A 16,950-nucleotide genomic window follows, 5' to 3' on the forward strand; every position below is an offset into this window, starting at 1 on the left:
GTTTGGTATGTGGATAAAGAAATGGAGCAGAATTCGAGGAATTGCCCGCCATAAGGTTTGTATGGTTCTGCCAATTTCATTGCTTTTCGAGCAGAATCTGCCACCTTTTCGAGCATTATCCGCCAATGCCTACATACGAGGTCCATACCATGGATGGCATGGAACCTTCGACTCGGCAAACCTGCAAGGAAGCACCACTCCCCGCTCAATACACAGCGTTTCGGGGGGGGGGGGGGGGGGGAATTCACCCCGCTCATCAGTTGAGCTTGAGTAGGCTGGGGAATATTGTGGTCTGGACTCTGGAGAGCATTACATGTATACAGTCATGATGTTGTTTGTTGACAGCATGTTACAAGGTGACAACATGTTTTCAACAAAACAAGGTTATCTAACACTAGTACTTTCAACTACCATATACATGTACATGACACACAGTAATTGGTGCTCTTCACACACAATCAGCATACTCCTGAAAATCCTGAACATCCCGCTGCAGAATAACCCCCTTTTTCACGCAAAATTTGCAGCATATTTTGTTTACAAAAAAAATTTCCGTCCGCGTTTCCCAAACAGGTAGCTGTTAGCCCCATGTACTGTCACTGTGTCTACCGACACACTTGCCATTTTTGGTTATGCCTTGTCCCGCTACTGTACTGGTTCGTGGATACTTTTCTCTTTCGTTCGTCCCTCATGCAGTCTTGATGTTTGGACTTTTTTCACTGTTGAGGCAACAAGCTGAAATAAGAAAAAACCAACCAACCAACTTCGTTTTTTCTACACGGTAGTGCTAAACTGCTGACACCAGAGGTCGTGTCGTTGTTGGTGTGCCTGACCAGCGCAGGTTCCACCGTGGAGGCCCTACTCTCAGGCCCGCTGTTGAGTTTTTTGTGCTCTCTCCCCTTCATTTCTCAGGAGTAGGTTGTAACCAGGGAGTCGTCAAATACCGGTATTTGACTACTTCCTGGTTGTATCTTATAAAGAATTCTATTTTTTAAGTGACCCCGCTCATAATATTATCATTGTATTTTCATGCCGAGCCCCCCCCCCCCCCCCCCCCAGGCTGCATGCATTGATTGAGCTACATGTACAAGTGAAGTGTTGATCGATGAACTGGATCCGAGCAAGCTAGCCAATGTCATGCCAGGTGACTTGCAGCCCTAGCCAGACCTGCCAACCGTTGGTATATTCACTGGAGCAGGGTGCAAACTTGACTCCCACGACAAGATGATTTCATTGGGCAGGCACTGCATTAGTCCAGGAGAATGTGGTAAAGGCATTGGCTATTTCACAGAGCTAGCAGAAGATGCAGACAGGCTCTCCAGCATTCACTGGGCCAATAATATAAAATCAACTGTCAGCGACATAGAATATCAATCCCAGGGCTCATCAGCGGCCAGAGCGGCAGAGGGGGATAGTAGGGAATCAACAGAAGGGCGGAGGGATGAAACACTAGGTATGTAAAATACATGTGTGGAAGTACAGGTGTCTATGTGCTAAATACATGTATGGAAGTACAGGTGTCTATGTGCTAAATACAATCATGTACATACTTCAGAAATAGGTATAAGTACAAGTTTCTATGTGCATGAGTGCAACATCAGGCTGTTCAGAGTGCTCACTGTCCAGTGGACTGAGCTGGTAATAATAATGTACAAGACAAGAGTGAGTGAATACAAAATGTAGAGCTCCAATTGGGATTTGAATAATAGACAAATCGATAAGGAGTGTACACTGCTCAATGACGTGGCAATGACATCATCACTATGGGGCATGACACCATCAGTATGGGCATGAAAGCATGGATTAGTGCATGACATCGTCACTATGGGCATGAAAGCATGGATTAGTGTATGACATCATCACTATGGGCATGAAAGCATGGATTAGTGTATGACATCATCACTATGGGCATGAAAGCATGGATTAGTGCATGACATCATCACTATGGGCATGAAAGCATGGATTAGTGCATGACATCATCACTATGGGACATGACATTATCATCATCATGAACTTGTGGACAGTGAACAGCAATGCACAACTGTGGCACTTGCCAGAGAAAACAGAATACATGTTGCCGGAAATATTTCCTCATCAGGAAGAGATCAAGGACAGTGAAACCATCTCAAGAGAACGAGCTGGAGAAACGTCTGTTGAAACGCGGCTATAAACCACATGCAGGAAATCATAATACATCACCTTTCATCAATCCATCCTGGACCTATACTTCACAGGGTAGGTCCAAGTGGACAACTGGAAGTCAGCAGTAGCGGAAGATCCCAGAGAAACATCGCCTGTATTGGACCAACACAAGAAAGAAGATGTACATGAATGCTGGCCAGCTCTCATTGACGGTCCGGTATGGGATATGTATGGGATATGTATGGGATATGTATGGGATATGTATGGGATATGTATGGGATATGTATGGGATATGTATGGGATATGTATGGGATATGTATGGGATATGTATGGGATATGTATGGGGTACGTATGGGATATGTATGGGATATGTATGGGGTACGTATGGGATATGTATGGGATATGTATGGGATATCAGGGGCGTCGGAAGGTGTTTTAGTGTGGTACGGTCAACCATCTGAACTGCAATTTACTGTTGGGGGAGGGATCGCTGAGCCGAAAATTTTGGAAATTTAGATCCCAGGTCAGTGAATTTTTATTGATTCACGGGGTACCTGGGGCAAAAAGTGGTACGGTAAATACCGTAGTGACCGTACCGTGTCCGACGCCCCTGGATATGTATGGAATATGTATGGGATATGAACGGGATATGTATGGGATATGTATGGGATAGCGTGCCAGGCACGGCATGTCATGTGACATGTGAACATGCACAACACACCCATTCATAGGGAATACAGCGGTGTGGATACCCGCTATGACAGACACTAAAGTTAAACATGTCTAAGACCACCACTCAAGAGACCTTCAGAACGTGTTCTCTGTTATCAGGTGGTCTCCTTATAGGCGATTCACACGACAGACAAATCCACGTGCACCGGACCGTTACTATGGCATTTTACCTGCGAACAAGAAAGTGTCTGAAAGTGGCTGAAAAGTGCACGTGAGCTGGGGGCCCACTTTCACGATAATCGTGGTGTGCACGGGTGCATTTACACCAAAAACGCGAACCAAGACTTGATTTTTTACGCGGCTCTTTTCAATATGATAATATTTGTATGCGTGTTTTGAAATTTTGAAATACCCATGGCAACTGGTGGGTGATCATTCAAAAATGCAAACGTGCCGGTCGTCGAGTGCAGACGTGTGAATCAACGCACTCACCTTTCTCGTGAATCACTCGCTGTAAAACGTGCAAGTGCCTGTAGTGTGAATCGCCTAGTGGCAGTGCTACCCAGGACCATTTGACTGGAAATGGCATCCCTTGGCCCGGGTTGCAGTGGTCTAATGGGACAGGTGGTGGCATTATCGGAGTTGTCGCCTTGACTGGTTTTACTGTACTGTGACTAAAGTGATATCTTGTGCATAGCTTTGGGAATGACATGAGTGATTTGTCCCTGACCTCGCGATATCGAGCACTTTGTGCAAATACATGTGCATAGCAACTCAGCTTGTAGTACAAACCGTACATTCCCTATATACTGTCATTGACATGGAAATCCGGTGGAATGACCAAGGCCGCCACCCTCAGTGCGTACAGAACATTGTGTGCATGCAGTGCACGTGTTGATAGCAGCACACATGTACTAATGGCTGTCATGGGGCCGCTTGACCTCCGACTGGATTTCCATGTCCACAACAGTAGATATACAGTAAGACCTCGCTTATCCGGTCTTCTTTTATCAGGATCCCTCGCCATCCGTAAGAAAATCGCTGGTTACCGATTTACAGCATATGGCATGCATACATACAGTATGTGTGTTCGATTATCCGGTACCCTCGCCTATCCGGATATTGTTTTGTGGAAAACGGATGTGTGCGGTTATGCGTGGTCTGACTGTATAGCAATACGGGATGAATTGCACTCGGAACTCAAAGCAAAGTCCAGTTATATTGCACTTGGCTTACCCGGGTAGTCATGACAACAGAGGCATCATGGCCGATCAAGGAGAGCCTCAAACTCAGTACGCTTGAATGCGAAGAGTGAGTTCATGTCTGTGATGATGTCTAAGAAGATGATGAACGATGCCCGCCCGCACCCCTGCAGGTGCTGCAGCAGTTCCTCGTTGTGTACATTTGGGCCAGCACTCTTTTCTAGTGCCCTGAAGTGCCTGATAATCAGGTTGTCTGCAAGAAGCCTCCGTGCTATGACTTTGTCTCGGAACGTTCTTGGGTCCAGTGAGATAATCCATCTTCGGTACTTGTCCAGGCAGAAATCTGGATGGTCCCAGGGATCTAGGGGAATACAGCACAGAACACAATCCAGGCAAATATACCAATCTACTGTTATCTGCATAGAGAACTACAGAGCAACAGAGCATAATTGCATCTTGGTATGGGTCTTATCCAGAGCACAGTCACACCAAGAATAATGAAATATGCTATAGAAAATTAGTCAGGAATAATCTTCAACATACTGTACTCGTCAGTTGCTTGTCTGGCGACGTCATCAGAAGCAGCTGCAGTCAAATTGGCACAGCATGGAACCACACACATGAGATTACAAGTACATTTTGCTAGGTTCACTGCCAGCACACACACATACGCACACACACACGCACGCACACACACGCACACACACACTCGCACACACACACACACACAAACACACACACACACACACACACACACACACACACGCACGCACACATACACACACACACACACACACACACACACGCACGCACACACACACACACACACACACACACACACACACACACACATACACATTTAAATCACTGTAAACCAGCTCATGAGCGCATGTGCATAGATAGTGGGCACTATACAATCCAACTAAAGAGATTGAATCCTAGATTTTTTCCTTTGTTAACCAGTTCAATTCTTGCAAACAAGACAGTTGAAATGCCGCAAAACATCACCACCTTAACATTGTAAGAGGGATGAGTTCATGGTCAGAAGAAATGATGTCATCACTCATTGGCATTACATCATCATCTATTAGCATCACGTGATAGCCAGTAAACAAAGAACACATACTTAGACATGCACACCAGGGGATGTTTGACTGGCCAATCCGGATTCAGATCAGATCCACTGGACCAGTCAAAACAGCAGTTCCCAGGCAGACTAGCGACTATACAGTCATGCAGCAACACACATCCATCTCCATATCCATATCCACTCACGCACCCCCACCCACACACCCCCACCCACACACCTCCACCCACACCCACACCCATCTAAACCCGCATACACAAATAAATACAAAGCGTATTTTCTGGAGTATAAGCTGCTCCTAGTCTTTTTGTCATGAAATACAGTCATCTATCCTATTAATTATCCCCATCAATTTGACCATTGTTGTATAAGACAAACAGATTTTGTTTTGGGTGGATTGCTGGTGTTTAAAGTGTCACTTAAAAAAATACGCTACACATACACAGCATGCACACATACACATGCACACACACACACACGCACTCACATGCACACACACACACGCACACACATAGGCACACACACACATGCATGCATATACGCATGCATGCACACTCACTCACACATGCACACACAACACCAGTCCATGTATCAATGCAAGACAACCACCTACCAGGCGTGGAGTGGCTATCACTAGGGCTGACAGTACAGAGGACCCGACCTGGACACTCCAGCATTGCCTGATACAAATCTTTGGCACTGGCTATCTTGGGAAGGATTTCATCGACCAGGGTTAGCACCACGCTGTCAGGCAAGTCGGAAATCGACCCACGAAACAGATCAGTAGCCATCTTGGTCTGACGGTTCCACAGATGTTCGTCCACGTCATCCAGGAAGGATATATTCACCTGTCCACATTCGTTCAGTTTGAGAAGACAGTCGTGTAGTGGAAAGTCGTGGCGTAGGAGAATGCGATGCTGGTAGAAGGCCGAGCAAAGACATGCGGCTCTTCGGCGTTCCGAAACCGTATCTACACACGGAAATAAGAGTGGAACAAAAATACTAGGAAAAAATATGACCCGGGTTACGACCAAAACGTTGTCATAAAACCTTTAAAATAATTATGTTACGCACGTCGTGTCATACGCATATACGGACAAACAGACAGACAAAGAGACATGCTCAGAAATGTTAGGTCCCGGTTTCGCTCAGTCAGCAGAGCACGAGGGTACAGTAATGGTTAATGGTTATCATACAGAATTGCACACTTATTCAGAGAGAGAGAGAAAGAGTTCTCAGGTAATACACTGTAGTCTAGCATGAAACTAATCCATAGGAAACTAGAAAGGCAGCGGCTTTTATAGCGAAGGTAGAGAACTAAGATTGGTAAGACAAGGATTACGAAATCATCCTTCTACAAGTTCTAGAATAGTGGAGAAGGTAAACTTAGATCATCATTGCTATACATGTAGATGAAGTGAGCATTGCGTAACAATGACTAAGCGAGGTGTTCTAGAAGGTGAGATATGCAATTTAGTCAGCAGCATTACTCATCAGGCATATTACTGTAAGGTATGGAACAGTCCGGAATCAACGACGTGATTGACTAACTAAAAGGAAGTGGTAGAAGTACTAGTTCTAGAAGTGCTGACAACGAGGTTACAAGCATGGGAGATCTAATTATAGCTTATGACGAGGCTTACATTTACGTGCATGTACTACAGTACTAGTAGTCGCAATCAAGTCATGTACATGTCATAATGTATGCATTTCTACCCTAACACAGCTCTCCCCTTTGCGGGCGCATGTCCACATGCGAAGAAAAAGTAAGAGGGACATGTACATACATAGCAGCGAAGAGAAAAAAATTGAAGGCAGTAGTAATGTATGAACTTGATGAAGGAAGAAACATTACGGGTACTAGACTATATCAGTTAGCATTTCCTCATCTGAATCATTAATATGCAGTTCGATTAGATCTTGTTGAGTCGCAGAGACATCAGGTGACGATCCACTCGTAGGTTCGGGAGAGTGATCCTTGGGAGGTGGTGATACCGGCGTAGGGGTGGCAGACGGGTCCTCCGGCGGCGGTGATTTCCGCTTTGCTGGCGGGGATGTTGAGGATCGGCGAGCCGGGATGGTGCGAGCGGCGCGGCGGGCTCGTAACCCTGCCACTGTCAGTGGTGGTGTCGCCGGGGTCGGGAGAAGGGGTGGTCGAGTGGGGGGAGAGTGGTAGCACCGCGTCGTGCTGAACCGTGGCGTCTGCGTAGGCGTGGCCATTGCTGTTACTAACCTGGTGCAGCATAGACACGAAAATAGGCAGGAGGCCGAATTTGAGAACGGGTGCGTGTTGAGGGTTGCGGAACTGGTTGTGGTGGGGTGGACATTAGAGATGGTGGTGTGTACTGCACAGGTGTGAGGTATGGACGAAGTCTGTTGCGGTGGACGGTTGTGACGCGTTGCATGTGCGGGGTCGTGTGGAAATGGGCTTGCAATGTGTATGTAACGGCAGAAGGACAATTGATGATTTTCCAGGGGCCGGTCCAGTGTTTGAAGAGTTTCGGTGAGACATGAGGTGGCGGTTGAGCATGTAGCCAGACAAACTCTTGATTTTTGAACTGGGAAGCTGTGGCTTTGAGGTCGTAGCGGTCTTTGGAGTACTTGTGGTGTTGATCGGTGTGTTGACGAACGGTGTCAAAGGAAGTCTGAAGGCGTGCTTGGAGATCAGTGACGAAGGTTGTGATTGGCTGCGGTGCATGTGGTTGTGGAAGTGGGTACATGAGATGGAGTGGCAACGTAGCTTCACGGCCAAACATGAGGAAGTAGGGCGTGAAACCAGTCGTTGAGTGGACACTGGTGTTGTAGGCGAGCATCGTGGTACGAAGATGTTTATCCCAGTTGGATTGCGTGTCGTTCGTGTAAGCTTTGAGAATGTTCTGGATCGTACGGTTTGATCGTTCGACGAGACCGTCACATTGAGGATGATACGGAGTGGTGCGTGTTTTGTGGATGTGGAGCGTCTTGCATAGATCCTGGAAGAGGTCGGATTCGAACTGGGAGCCTTGGTCGGAGTGGATTTGCTCAGGTACTCCATAGCGAGAGAAGATGTGGCTAGTGAGTGTATCTGCAACTGTGGTGGCTTGGATATTACGGAGCGGGAACAACTCTAACCATTTGGTGAAGTAATCGACAACGGCCATGATGTAAAGATTACCACCATTTGAACGAGGTAGAGGACCCATGAAGTCCATAGCAATGATCTGGTATGGGCGTGTAGCTGTGATGTGTTGAAGAGGAGCTCGGGCAACAGGATTCTTGTGCTTGTTCTGTTGGCATTCCAGACATCGAGTACAGTAGCGGTCAATGGCTGCTTTCATTCCTGGCCAGAAATAATGCTCGTTGACACGTGCAAGGGTGCGTTTTGTACTGAAGTGTCCAGAAGTCGGAGGAGCGTGTGCATCGTGGATCAGGGGAGTCTGCATAACGGAGGGAACAACGATCTGGAGCTTATCATGGTGTGTGTGGAAGAGAAGGTCGTCATGGATAGAGAGTTGATCGTGGATCTTGAGCAGGGCAGTAACAGTGGGTGAATCGGTTGGTTGTGGAAATGGTTTTCCTGAAGTGATGCGGTGGATCACGGAGGAAATGGCGGAATCTTCTTGTTGAGCTTGAAGCCATGTCGTGTGAGAATGTGGAGTGTCTGTAAAGACGAGTGCGGTGATGTGGGAAACTGGCAGTGTAGATGTCATGGGCCGGTGGGTAGTGGTGTCGGTGGAGGTGGATATGTCCGCATGTGGATAGCGTGAAAGAGCATCGGCGTTGCCGTGGGACTTTCCAGCGCGGTGTTGAATGGTGTAGGAGAACTCTGCCATACGTTCTAACCAACGCGAGACTTGACCGGTAGGCGATTTGAATGTATGCAGCCATGTGAGAGCTCCGTGATCGGTGCGGAGAGTGAATGGTGCATGGAGAAGGTAGTGGCGGAAGTGTTCAGTGGCCCAAACGATACCCAGCATCTCCAAGCGGGTGGTGCTGTAGTTCCGTTGAGCCTTGTTCGTAGCACGACTGGCGAAGGCAATGGGACGCTCTCGACCCGTACTGTCAAGTTGAGAGAGCACAGCGCCAAGGGCGTCGATGGATGCATCTGTGTCAAGGATGAAGGGTTTGTTGAAATCGGGATACTGGAGAACGGATGTGGTAAGAATCGCGGTGCGTAATGCGTCAAAGGCCTGTTGATGGTCGTCTGTCCAATGGAACGGTGTGTTGGGAACGATGAGTTGTTGGAGTGGTCGTGCAATGTGCGTGTAGCGATGAACAAACTTACGGTAGTAGCCTGCAAAGCCGAGGAAGGTGCGGAGTGCCTTGACGGATGTTGGTGGTTTCCAGGTTTCCAATCTGGCGACATTGGTGTCATTGGTGTGGACTCCTTCGGCCGAGATGACATGACCGAGGTAGAGGATACGTGCACGGAGAAGGCGACACTTACGGGGTTTCACTTTTAGACCTGCAGACCTTAGTCTTTCCAGAACCAATCGAAGACTGCGGAGATGCTCTGCAGCTGATTTGCCAAACACAATGATGTCGTCGAGGTAGATCAGGCAATGCTTTCCAAGCAGATCACGGAGAATGGAGGTCATTGTTCTCTGGAACGTGGCTGGAGCGTTGGAGAGACCGAAAGGCATACGGCGGAACTGGTACAGACCGTTCCTGGTGACAAACGCGGTGTATTGCCTGGAATCGTCTGCCATAGGGACTTGCCAGTATCCGGATTGGAGATCCAGGGTCGAGAAGTGGGTGCAGCCTGCGAGCGCGTCTAGCGTGTCGTCGATACGCGGGAGAGGAAAGCTGTCCTTCCGGGTGATGGCATTCAAGCGCCTGTAATCCACGCAGAACCGTTTCGACCCATCGGACTTCGGGGCGAGTACTACTGGGCTGGCGTACGGAGATGAACTTTCCTCTATTATGCCGTTGTCCAACATGTCGGTGACCATTGTGTCGATGAGGGTGGCTTGTTGTGGGTCCAGGCGGCGTGGTGCGTGACGGATTGGTGTGGATTGTGTGACTGTGATAGTGTGATGACCGGAAGTTGCGCAGCCAACATCTGCCGGATGTTGAGCAACTGTGTCGGAGAACGAATGTAGCAATTGGATAATGTCTTGGCGTTCCGAGGTCGTTCCCGCAAACTCTTGCCATTGGAATAGTTCATGTACTGGTGTGGACTGACGTGTTTCAGGTGTGGTGGATGTGGTGGTGGCTGGTCGTGGAGGAGTGGGCGGTGGGTGTGCCGAAGGACAGTCGCTAGCTGGTGTAGAGTCCGGTGGGTTGACTGAAGACGTGGTTGGATCGCTGGTAATGTGGGATGATGATGGTGATGATGATGATGTGGTAGGGGTGTGGAGCGTGTATGTATTGTTGGCGTAGATCATGCATGGAGTGGATGTGAAGTCGAGGGCAATATGGTGCTCGACTAGGGAGTTGGCACCGAGAATAAGTGACTCTGTCGTCCCCTCAACAACCAACGCAGTAATAGGCAGGGGTGTACGATCTGGTAAGTGGGTTTTCAGAACTAGCTGGCCTCGGACTGGGATTGGGGCACCCGTAGCCGATACCAGACGGACTGCTGACGAAAGAGACTTCATGGTGTCCATAGGGAAGTGAATGGATTTGAGAAATGAGAGGGAAACGATAGAGACTGAAGCACCAGTATCAATGAAGGCAGTGACCGGCACTTGCTCGTGTGCAGGAGTAGATGGATGCCACGTGAGGTGTAATGGAATGTAAAATGCTGTATGGGTAGTGCATGTAGCAATGGGAAGTACTTGTGTAGGGGGTGTTTGCTGTAGAGCGGGTGTCTGGAGGGGGGTGGACTGAGCAAGCGGAGGATCGTGTAGCGGTGCTGGATCAGTGTGTGGGGTTGTTGCCATTGGGTCAATGGTGGGTGTGCGTGTATACCGGGTACATGTATGGAAACAATCACTAACAAGCATAATTAGGTTGGTGAAGAACAAGATCAGGCAGAGAATAACTACTTGAGACACTACACTGAGGCTCGTAACAATGGTCGTGCACACAAGGACTAAAGCTGGTGGTATGCAACAAGCTGTAGGGGACTCCCTTGTCAGGTTCGGGGATGCACAGGTAGTACTAGTATCAGGTAGAGGGGAAGGATCGCTAGCAGAGCATGCACGCTTAGTATCCAGCATGCAACAAAAATGACTAGGTTGTGCAATGCAAATATCTACACTATCGGTATCTAGGATGGGCGATGGAGGGCAGGAGGAGTAAGGAGATTCGCAACTAGTGCCGGCAAGCGCGTGACCCGTCGCACTCGCCGAAGTTAGTTTAAACGACGTCTGTGGGGACCCTGTGGTCGAGGTTTGTTTTGTTGCCCTGCCGAAAAGTGGTTCCGAGGGGGTGGTGGTGGCCCAGAGTGTGGATGCATGGGTGGTCGCGGTGGGGGATGCGAATTTGGAAAAAGCGGTGGCGGAGGAAACTGTTGCTGCCCAGACCAACAATTGGCACTTGTGTGCCCTGGCCTGCCGCACAACTCACACCATGGTCTGTTCGTTCTTTGACTTTGTGGCTCCTCGCTATGGGGTGCATCCCTGTGGAACCGGCGCTTCTCCTGTTCGAGGCGCTCTAACCTGTCTGAGATGTCGCCCAACATTTTCTTTATCTCATCTGTTTCCCTGCTGCCGCTATTGGCAAGCGCTGCTGCCGTGGCAGTATGCCCCGCGGACACTGTGCGCTGGAGATTTGCTTCCACCACCAAAGCGCGGCGAAGCGCTGCACTCAGGGTGGCTGGTTCAGCGTCCAACACTCTAAGTCGCAGGTCGGCATCCAACGCATCGATAAATGCATCTTTGGCTAGTTCTTGGATCATCTCATCTGGGGCTTCGGGGTAAGCCCGACAGGCAGTGATATGTATGTCATCTGCAAGAGAATGCAGCGTTTCTGTCGGTTGCCGACGTCTGGTATGAAGCTGCGCTCTCTTGACAGACCGATATTCGGGCGGCAAAAATCGTGTTAGCAACTCCGTCCGGAGACGCTCATAGTTACTCAGGATGCTGTCTGGCAGTGTGAGGAGAATGCGTGCTGCACGACCTTTGAGCGAACGCTGTAGCATTAGGTGGCGCATATTTTTCCGCTCCCCTTCCCCGCACTCCGGGTCCGGCTCGGGCCAATCATTTGCCGCACAGGCCAAATCAAACTCAAAGAGGAATTGTCCCATGTCTTCATCCGGGGTCCCTGAAAACGTTGGAGGTTTTATGAGTGAGGCTGCCATGGTGGGTGAGTGTGTAGATGTGCGTTGAGAGGGAGCTACTGGGGGACTAGTAATGGTAAAGTGCTATTCCGTAACGTACAGACAAAGTAGGGGTTGACTTACCGGCCGCAACAGGGAGACAAAGCTCTGCAACCAATGTCTACCCGAAGCGAAGTCTTGAGACAGCAATCTGCGTCAATCTCAGGTCGTCGTGTCGTTCACAACCGCTGTTGGGCGCCAAATGTTAGGTCCCGGTTTCGCTCAGTCAGCAGAGCACGAGGGTACAGTAATGGTTAATGGTTATCATACAGAATTGCACACTTATTCAGAGAGAGAGAGAAAGAGTTCTCAGGTAATACACTGTAGTCTAGCATGAAACTAATCCATAGGAAACTAGAAAGGCAGCGGCTTTTATAGCGAAGGTAGAGAACTAAGGTTGGTAAGACAAGGATTACGAAATCATCCTTCTACAAGTTCTAGAATAGTGGAGAAGGTAAACTTAGATCATCATTGCTATACATGTAGATGAAGTGAGCATTGCGTAACAATGACTAAGCGAGGTGTTCTAGAAGGTGAGATATGCAATTTAGTCAGCAGCATTACTCATCAGGCATATTACTGTAAGGTATGGAACAGTCCGGAATCAACGACGTGATTGACTAACTAAAAGGAAGTGGTAGAAGTACTAGTTCTAGAAGTGCTGACAACGAGGTTACAAGCATGGGAGATCTAATTATAGCTTATGACGAGGCTTACATTTACGTGCATGTACTACAGTACTAGTAGTCGCAATCAAGTCATGTACATGTCATAATGTATGCATTTCTACCCTAACAGAAACAGTCACACCCACCCGCAGACAAACATACACATGCACACATACACACATGTGCACCATACTTGCCAACCAAGCCGAAGCAAATCCCTTATTCACACACCCAGTTTCCCTTACTTTTCTCTCATATCCCTTATTTTGCTGATTTTCGCCAATTTCGGCCATTTTCACTTTTTTTTGGGCAATATTTGCGTATTTTTGCGTATTTTGCGCAATTATTTGGGAATTTTTTCTTTCTTCTTATTGATTTCAAACCCATTGCTCATTGGGGGACCAAAAACTGAGTTTCTTCATTGTCAGATCGCCCCTACATGTGTGATTCTGTGAAATGCAGGGCCGCTTGTGCCCTTGTCACTCCACAAAACAACCTATTCTTACATGACCCGTGATCGTTGCCGGGGCCATGGCCAATAGGCGATCTTCCCGCCGCGGGCATAATCAGGCCATCAGGACCGTTTGACGTCATTTCGGTAGTTTCAGGACCGTTTGACGTCATTTTGGGAATGTCAGGACCGTTTGACGTCATTTTGGGAATAATTTTTCGACCTTTTGACCTTTGACCTTCCCTAATATGTTGCTTCGTGCTGTAAGAAATCAAATCAAGCACGCTCTGTCTGTCATGATGGCTGAATCTTGCCCTTGCCTGCAGCCCTCGGGCCTACGGCCCTTGGGCTGCAGGCTCGGGCACGATTCAGCCATCATGACCTCCTGAGCGTACTTGATTACATACTTTTGGAACACTCATGGTTCAGTGGCAATACGGGTAGTTTTTCGATCAAAGTCAAAAATCCCCGGTATGCCGGTAGTTACCCTAGTTTTCCAGTAGTGTACTGAGAAACCGGTGCGGTTGGCAAGTATGGTGCACATACACAAACACACACACACACACACAAACACACACACACACACACACCTAGGCATGCACATACACAACAACTTCACTGTTGGCGGTATGGGAAGGGATCGGTCAGGTAGCAACTGCCAAAGCAGGAGCCTTGAAGGAGCCAAGAGCAGTAGTCCAGTCTACAGGACTCTAACCGAGTAGCCAGAGATTCGAGTGGCCAGCACCCAGCACCCTCTTTATATCTTAAAGAGTAAATCAGTGACTTTAAAAAGTGGGACGTGGATGTGTGAACAACAGAAATCTGACTTCTTTTTTACTCTCTTTCTCACTCCTGTGTGCAGCCACACCATACGTGCTCCCACCCCTAACACACCTCAGTCACATGCACACCCACATACACACGCACACAGCAACAACAAACAGCCTCTGCGGGGACAGCAGCAACAGCAAGAGCAGCAAAGCATAGCTAATGGATGGCCAGTGCCCTTGACACTGAGAGCATTGCTGAGAGTGACTCCTTGAAGTACATCCGCATGGATGTTTCGCTTCTCCAGCCGCCCTGACGTTGGATCAGTCTATCCGGGACTCCTGCTGCCGCGGCCACCGATGCTCCCCCAGAACGCAGGCTATGCAGCCCAAATGCGCTTGGGTTGAAATTCGCTTGGCACAGCGCGTCCCGGATCAGCTCTCGGGCACGGCTGTAAGACATCTGGTCCCGGACAACTTGACTAGCGTTTCCTTGCCGAATACAGCCGAACAACTTCTGGTGGCCTTCGTAGCCACCTCTAGACAGCAGTCGCTCTGTTAGAGCCACTGGGCATACTGCTCCATGCCATCTTGACAGCAGCACCCAGTTACCTTGGCGCAGTTGATCATTTTTTCTCACTTCGAGAAATAGTGCCATGTAATCTTCCTTGATTTCGATCTCGTCGACGTATATGTTTGACAAGTCGTTCCACCGCAAGAGCCCTGCGAAGCCAACGGTCATCAGAGTCGCTGTCTGCAAGTTCTGCAGTGATTCATTGCGCAAGAGCCTGGTAGCAACTTGGTTTAGCATCTGCTTCGTCATCGGCCTCTTCCGGTTCTTCGGCGCCGCCAGCAGTCGTTTGGCGGCCTGGACTAGGTTCCGAACCTGTGCGTTGTCTGTGGGGTCCGGTAGGCCTCGCACCTTGTGCGACCAGGCCAACGCGCAAATAGCGGATGTTATTGGTGACGCTGTCCGTGCCTCCTGGAGCAGCTTCACGACATACAAACATATGTGCCAAGACTCGGCTGGTACGCTCGGGATCTCTTGACTGCTAGCCCACTCTTGCCAGCGCTGAAATGTCGACAAATACTTGGTCACTGTTCCCGGTGCCCTACTCGCCAACATGACTTCGGGAATCTTCCTGGATAGGTTCACGAGCTCCTGGGTTGGCTCCACTTGAACCGCCCTCAGCTCTAGGCATGAACACAAGATCATAACGTGAGGCGCCTGTCAACAGAGTCATCAGCATTAGCGTCGGCTTCAGCATCTGCAGCAGCTATCAGCATCACTTGAAGAGCATTATACAACGGCATCAGCAGCAGCGTCTGCCAGCCCTGTGGGCTACAACATCGTCATCGGCATCACCAGCAGCAGCATCCATCCGCCCTGCGGATTATGACATTGTCAGCAGCATCTGCTTCCTGCCCTGCAGGCAATGGTGTTCCCTGAACACCAACATAGGACAATGCCTCGTGCACCGTGCACTCACATGTGCTCGCGCCACAAAACCACAGCAATCGTGTCAGTACGCAAATCAGCAACAGTTATTCTTCATGCACACTCTTAAAGCCAGCATTTCTGAATAATATTGCTTGCCCCCCAGCAAGTTGTAAGGGCAGGTACCTTCCAGAAATGTGTTTTCATCATGGGGTAGCACCAAAACTCCTTTTACAAATGGTTTCCAGCTTTGCCTCCCATGTAATTTTGGCCACCAATCCGCTGACACCCACTTAGGCACAACCAGTGTGCCATGGCCGCAGCACATTTTTAACATACTCAAAACTCTGGGTATTAGGTGGAACGGAGGTGTAAGCCACACCGTTTCCATTGACCAATCAACCGTAAAGGCATCGATCGCATAACATCCCGGATTCCACCACCTTGAACAGAAACGCTTTAACTGTTTCGTCCTCAGACTCGCAAAGCAATCTAGCGTATGGGGACCCCACAAACGCTCGATTTGTTCAAAAACAGCCGGGTTTAGCCGCCAATCATCTGTGTCAACTATTTTCGAATAGTAGTCCGCCAATTCATTTTGTTCTCTGGGAACCCATTCGGCAATCAGGCGGATTCCGTGTTTCATGCACACCTGGAGGATTCGCATGGCCTCCCTTTGCAAATGCTCCCTTCTGCTGCCCACCTGGATAATGTGCACAGCTGCCTGGTTATCGCTTCTGTGAATGCAGATACCTCCTTCTAGTTTGTGTGCTAATGATTCAAGCACCAACGCGATTGCTCTCAATTCTCTCCACGTGGAGCTTCTTCGGTCATTCAAAATCTCATTGGACCACTCTCCTCTGGCTACCTCGACTGCACTGCCGTCTACTAAAAATCCGCCCCAGCCAGAGTCGCTCGCATCGGACCAGGTCAGGACCGTTGCCTTTGGGCAGTTTTTCCAAAATGGTTGGCCGTGCCAGTCTTCAAAAACCGTGCTCCAAAATTCCAAATCGCACCTTGCCGCATCCGGCCATTTCACTGGGGCGTACCAAGAACTCCTAGACAATATCATGCTGTAGAATGCCCTGGTACGCAGACGGCAAATTGGCCCGAGCGCAAGCGACATAGACAACAGGAAGCCGGCTAGCCTCGCCACTTCCCTCGCGGGTGGCGCTGCTAGACCGCTCAGCCGTGCTAGGCACTCTTTAAGCCTCGCCACTCTGCGCTCTGTCGCAAAAATTCGACCCTCTTTGAGGTCAATGCGCATGCCTAGCATTTCG

The 16,950-nt window shown here is 49.1% G+C and overlaps 1 protein-coding gene across 1 annotated transcript in view; it reads right to left on the reverse strand.

Annotated features, from left to right (window-relative positions):
* Positions 1–1,207: 1,207 nt before the first annotated feature.
* LOC135824549 (uncharacterized) overlaps positions 1,208–16,950 on the reverse strand; it is a 28,951-nt gene continuing 13,208 nt past the window's right edge. The window contains exons 9-12 of the mRNA XM_065337282.1: positions 5,717–6,073; positions 4,560–4,601; positions 4,051–4,377; positions 1,208–2,294 (exon numbers count right to left, since the gene is read on the reverse strand). Of these exons, the coding sequence (XP_065193354.1) occupies positions 4,076–4,377; positions 4,560–4,601; positions 5,717–6,073 (701 nt within the window). The 3' untranslated portion in view covers positions 1,208–2,294; positions 4,051–4,075. The remainder of the gene's footprint in view (positions 2,295–4,050; positions 4,378–4,559; positions 4,602–5,716; positions 6,074–16,950) is intronic.

This window comes from Sycon ciliatum, chromosome 9 (genome assembly GCF_964019385.1).
Source record: "Sycon ciliatum chromosome 9, ocSycCili1.1, whole genome shotgun sequence".
NCBI classification, from domain to species: Eukaryota; Metazoa; Porifera; class Calcarea; order Leucosolenida; family Sycettidae; genus Sycon; species Sycon ciliatum.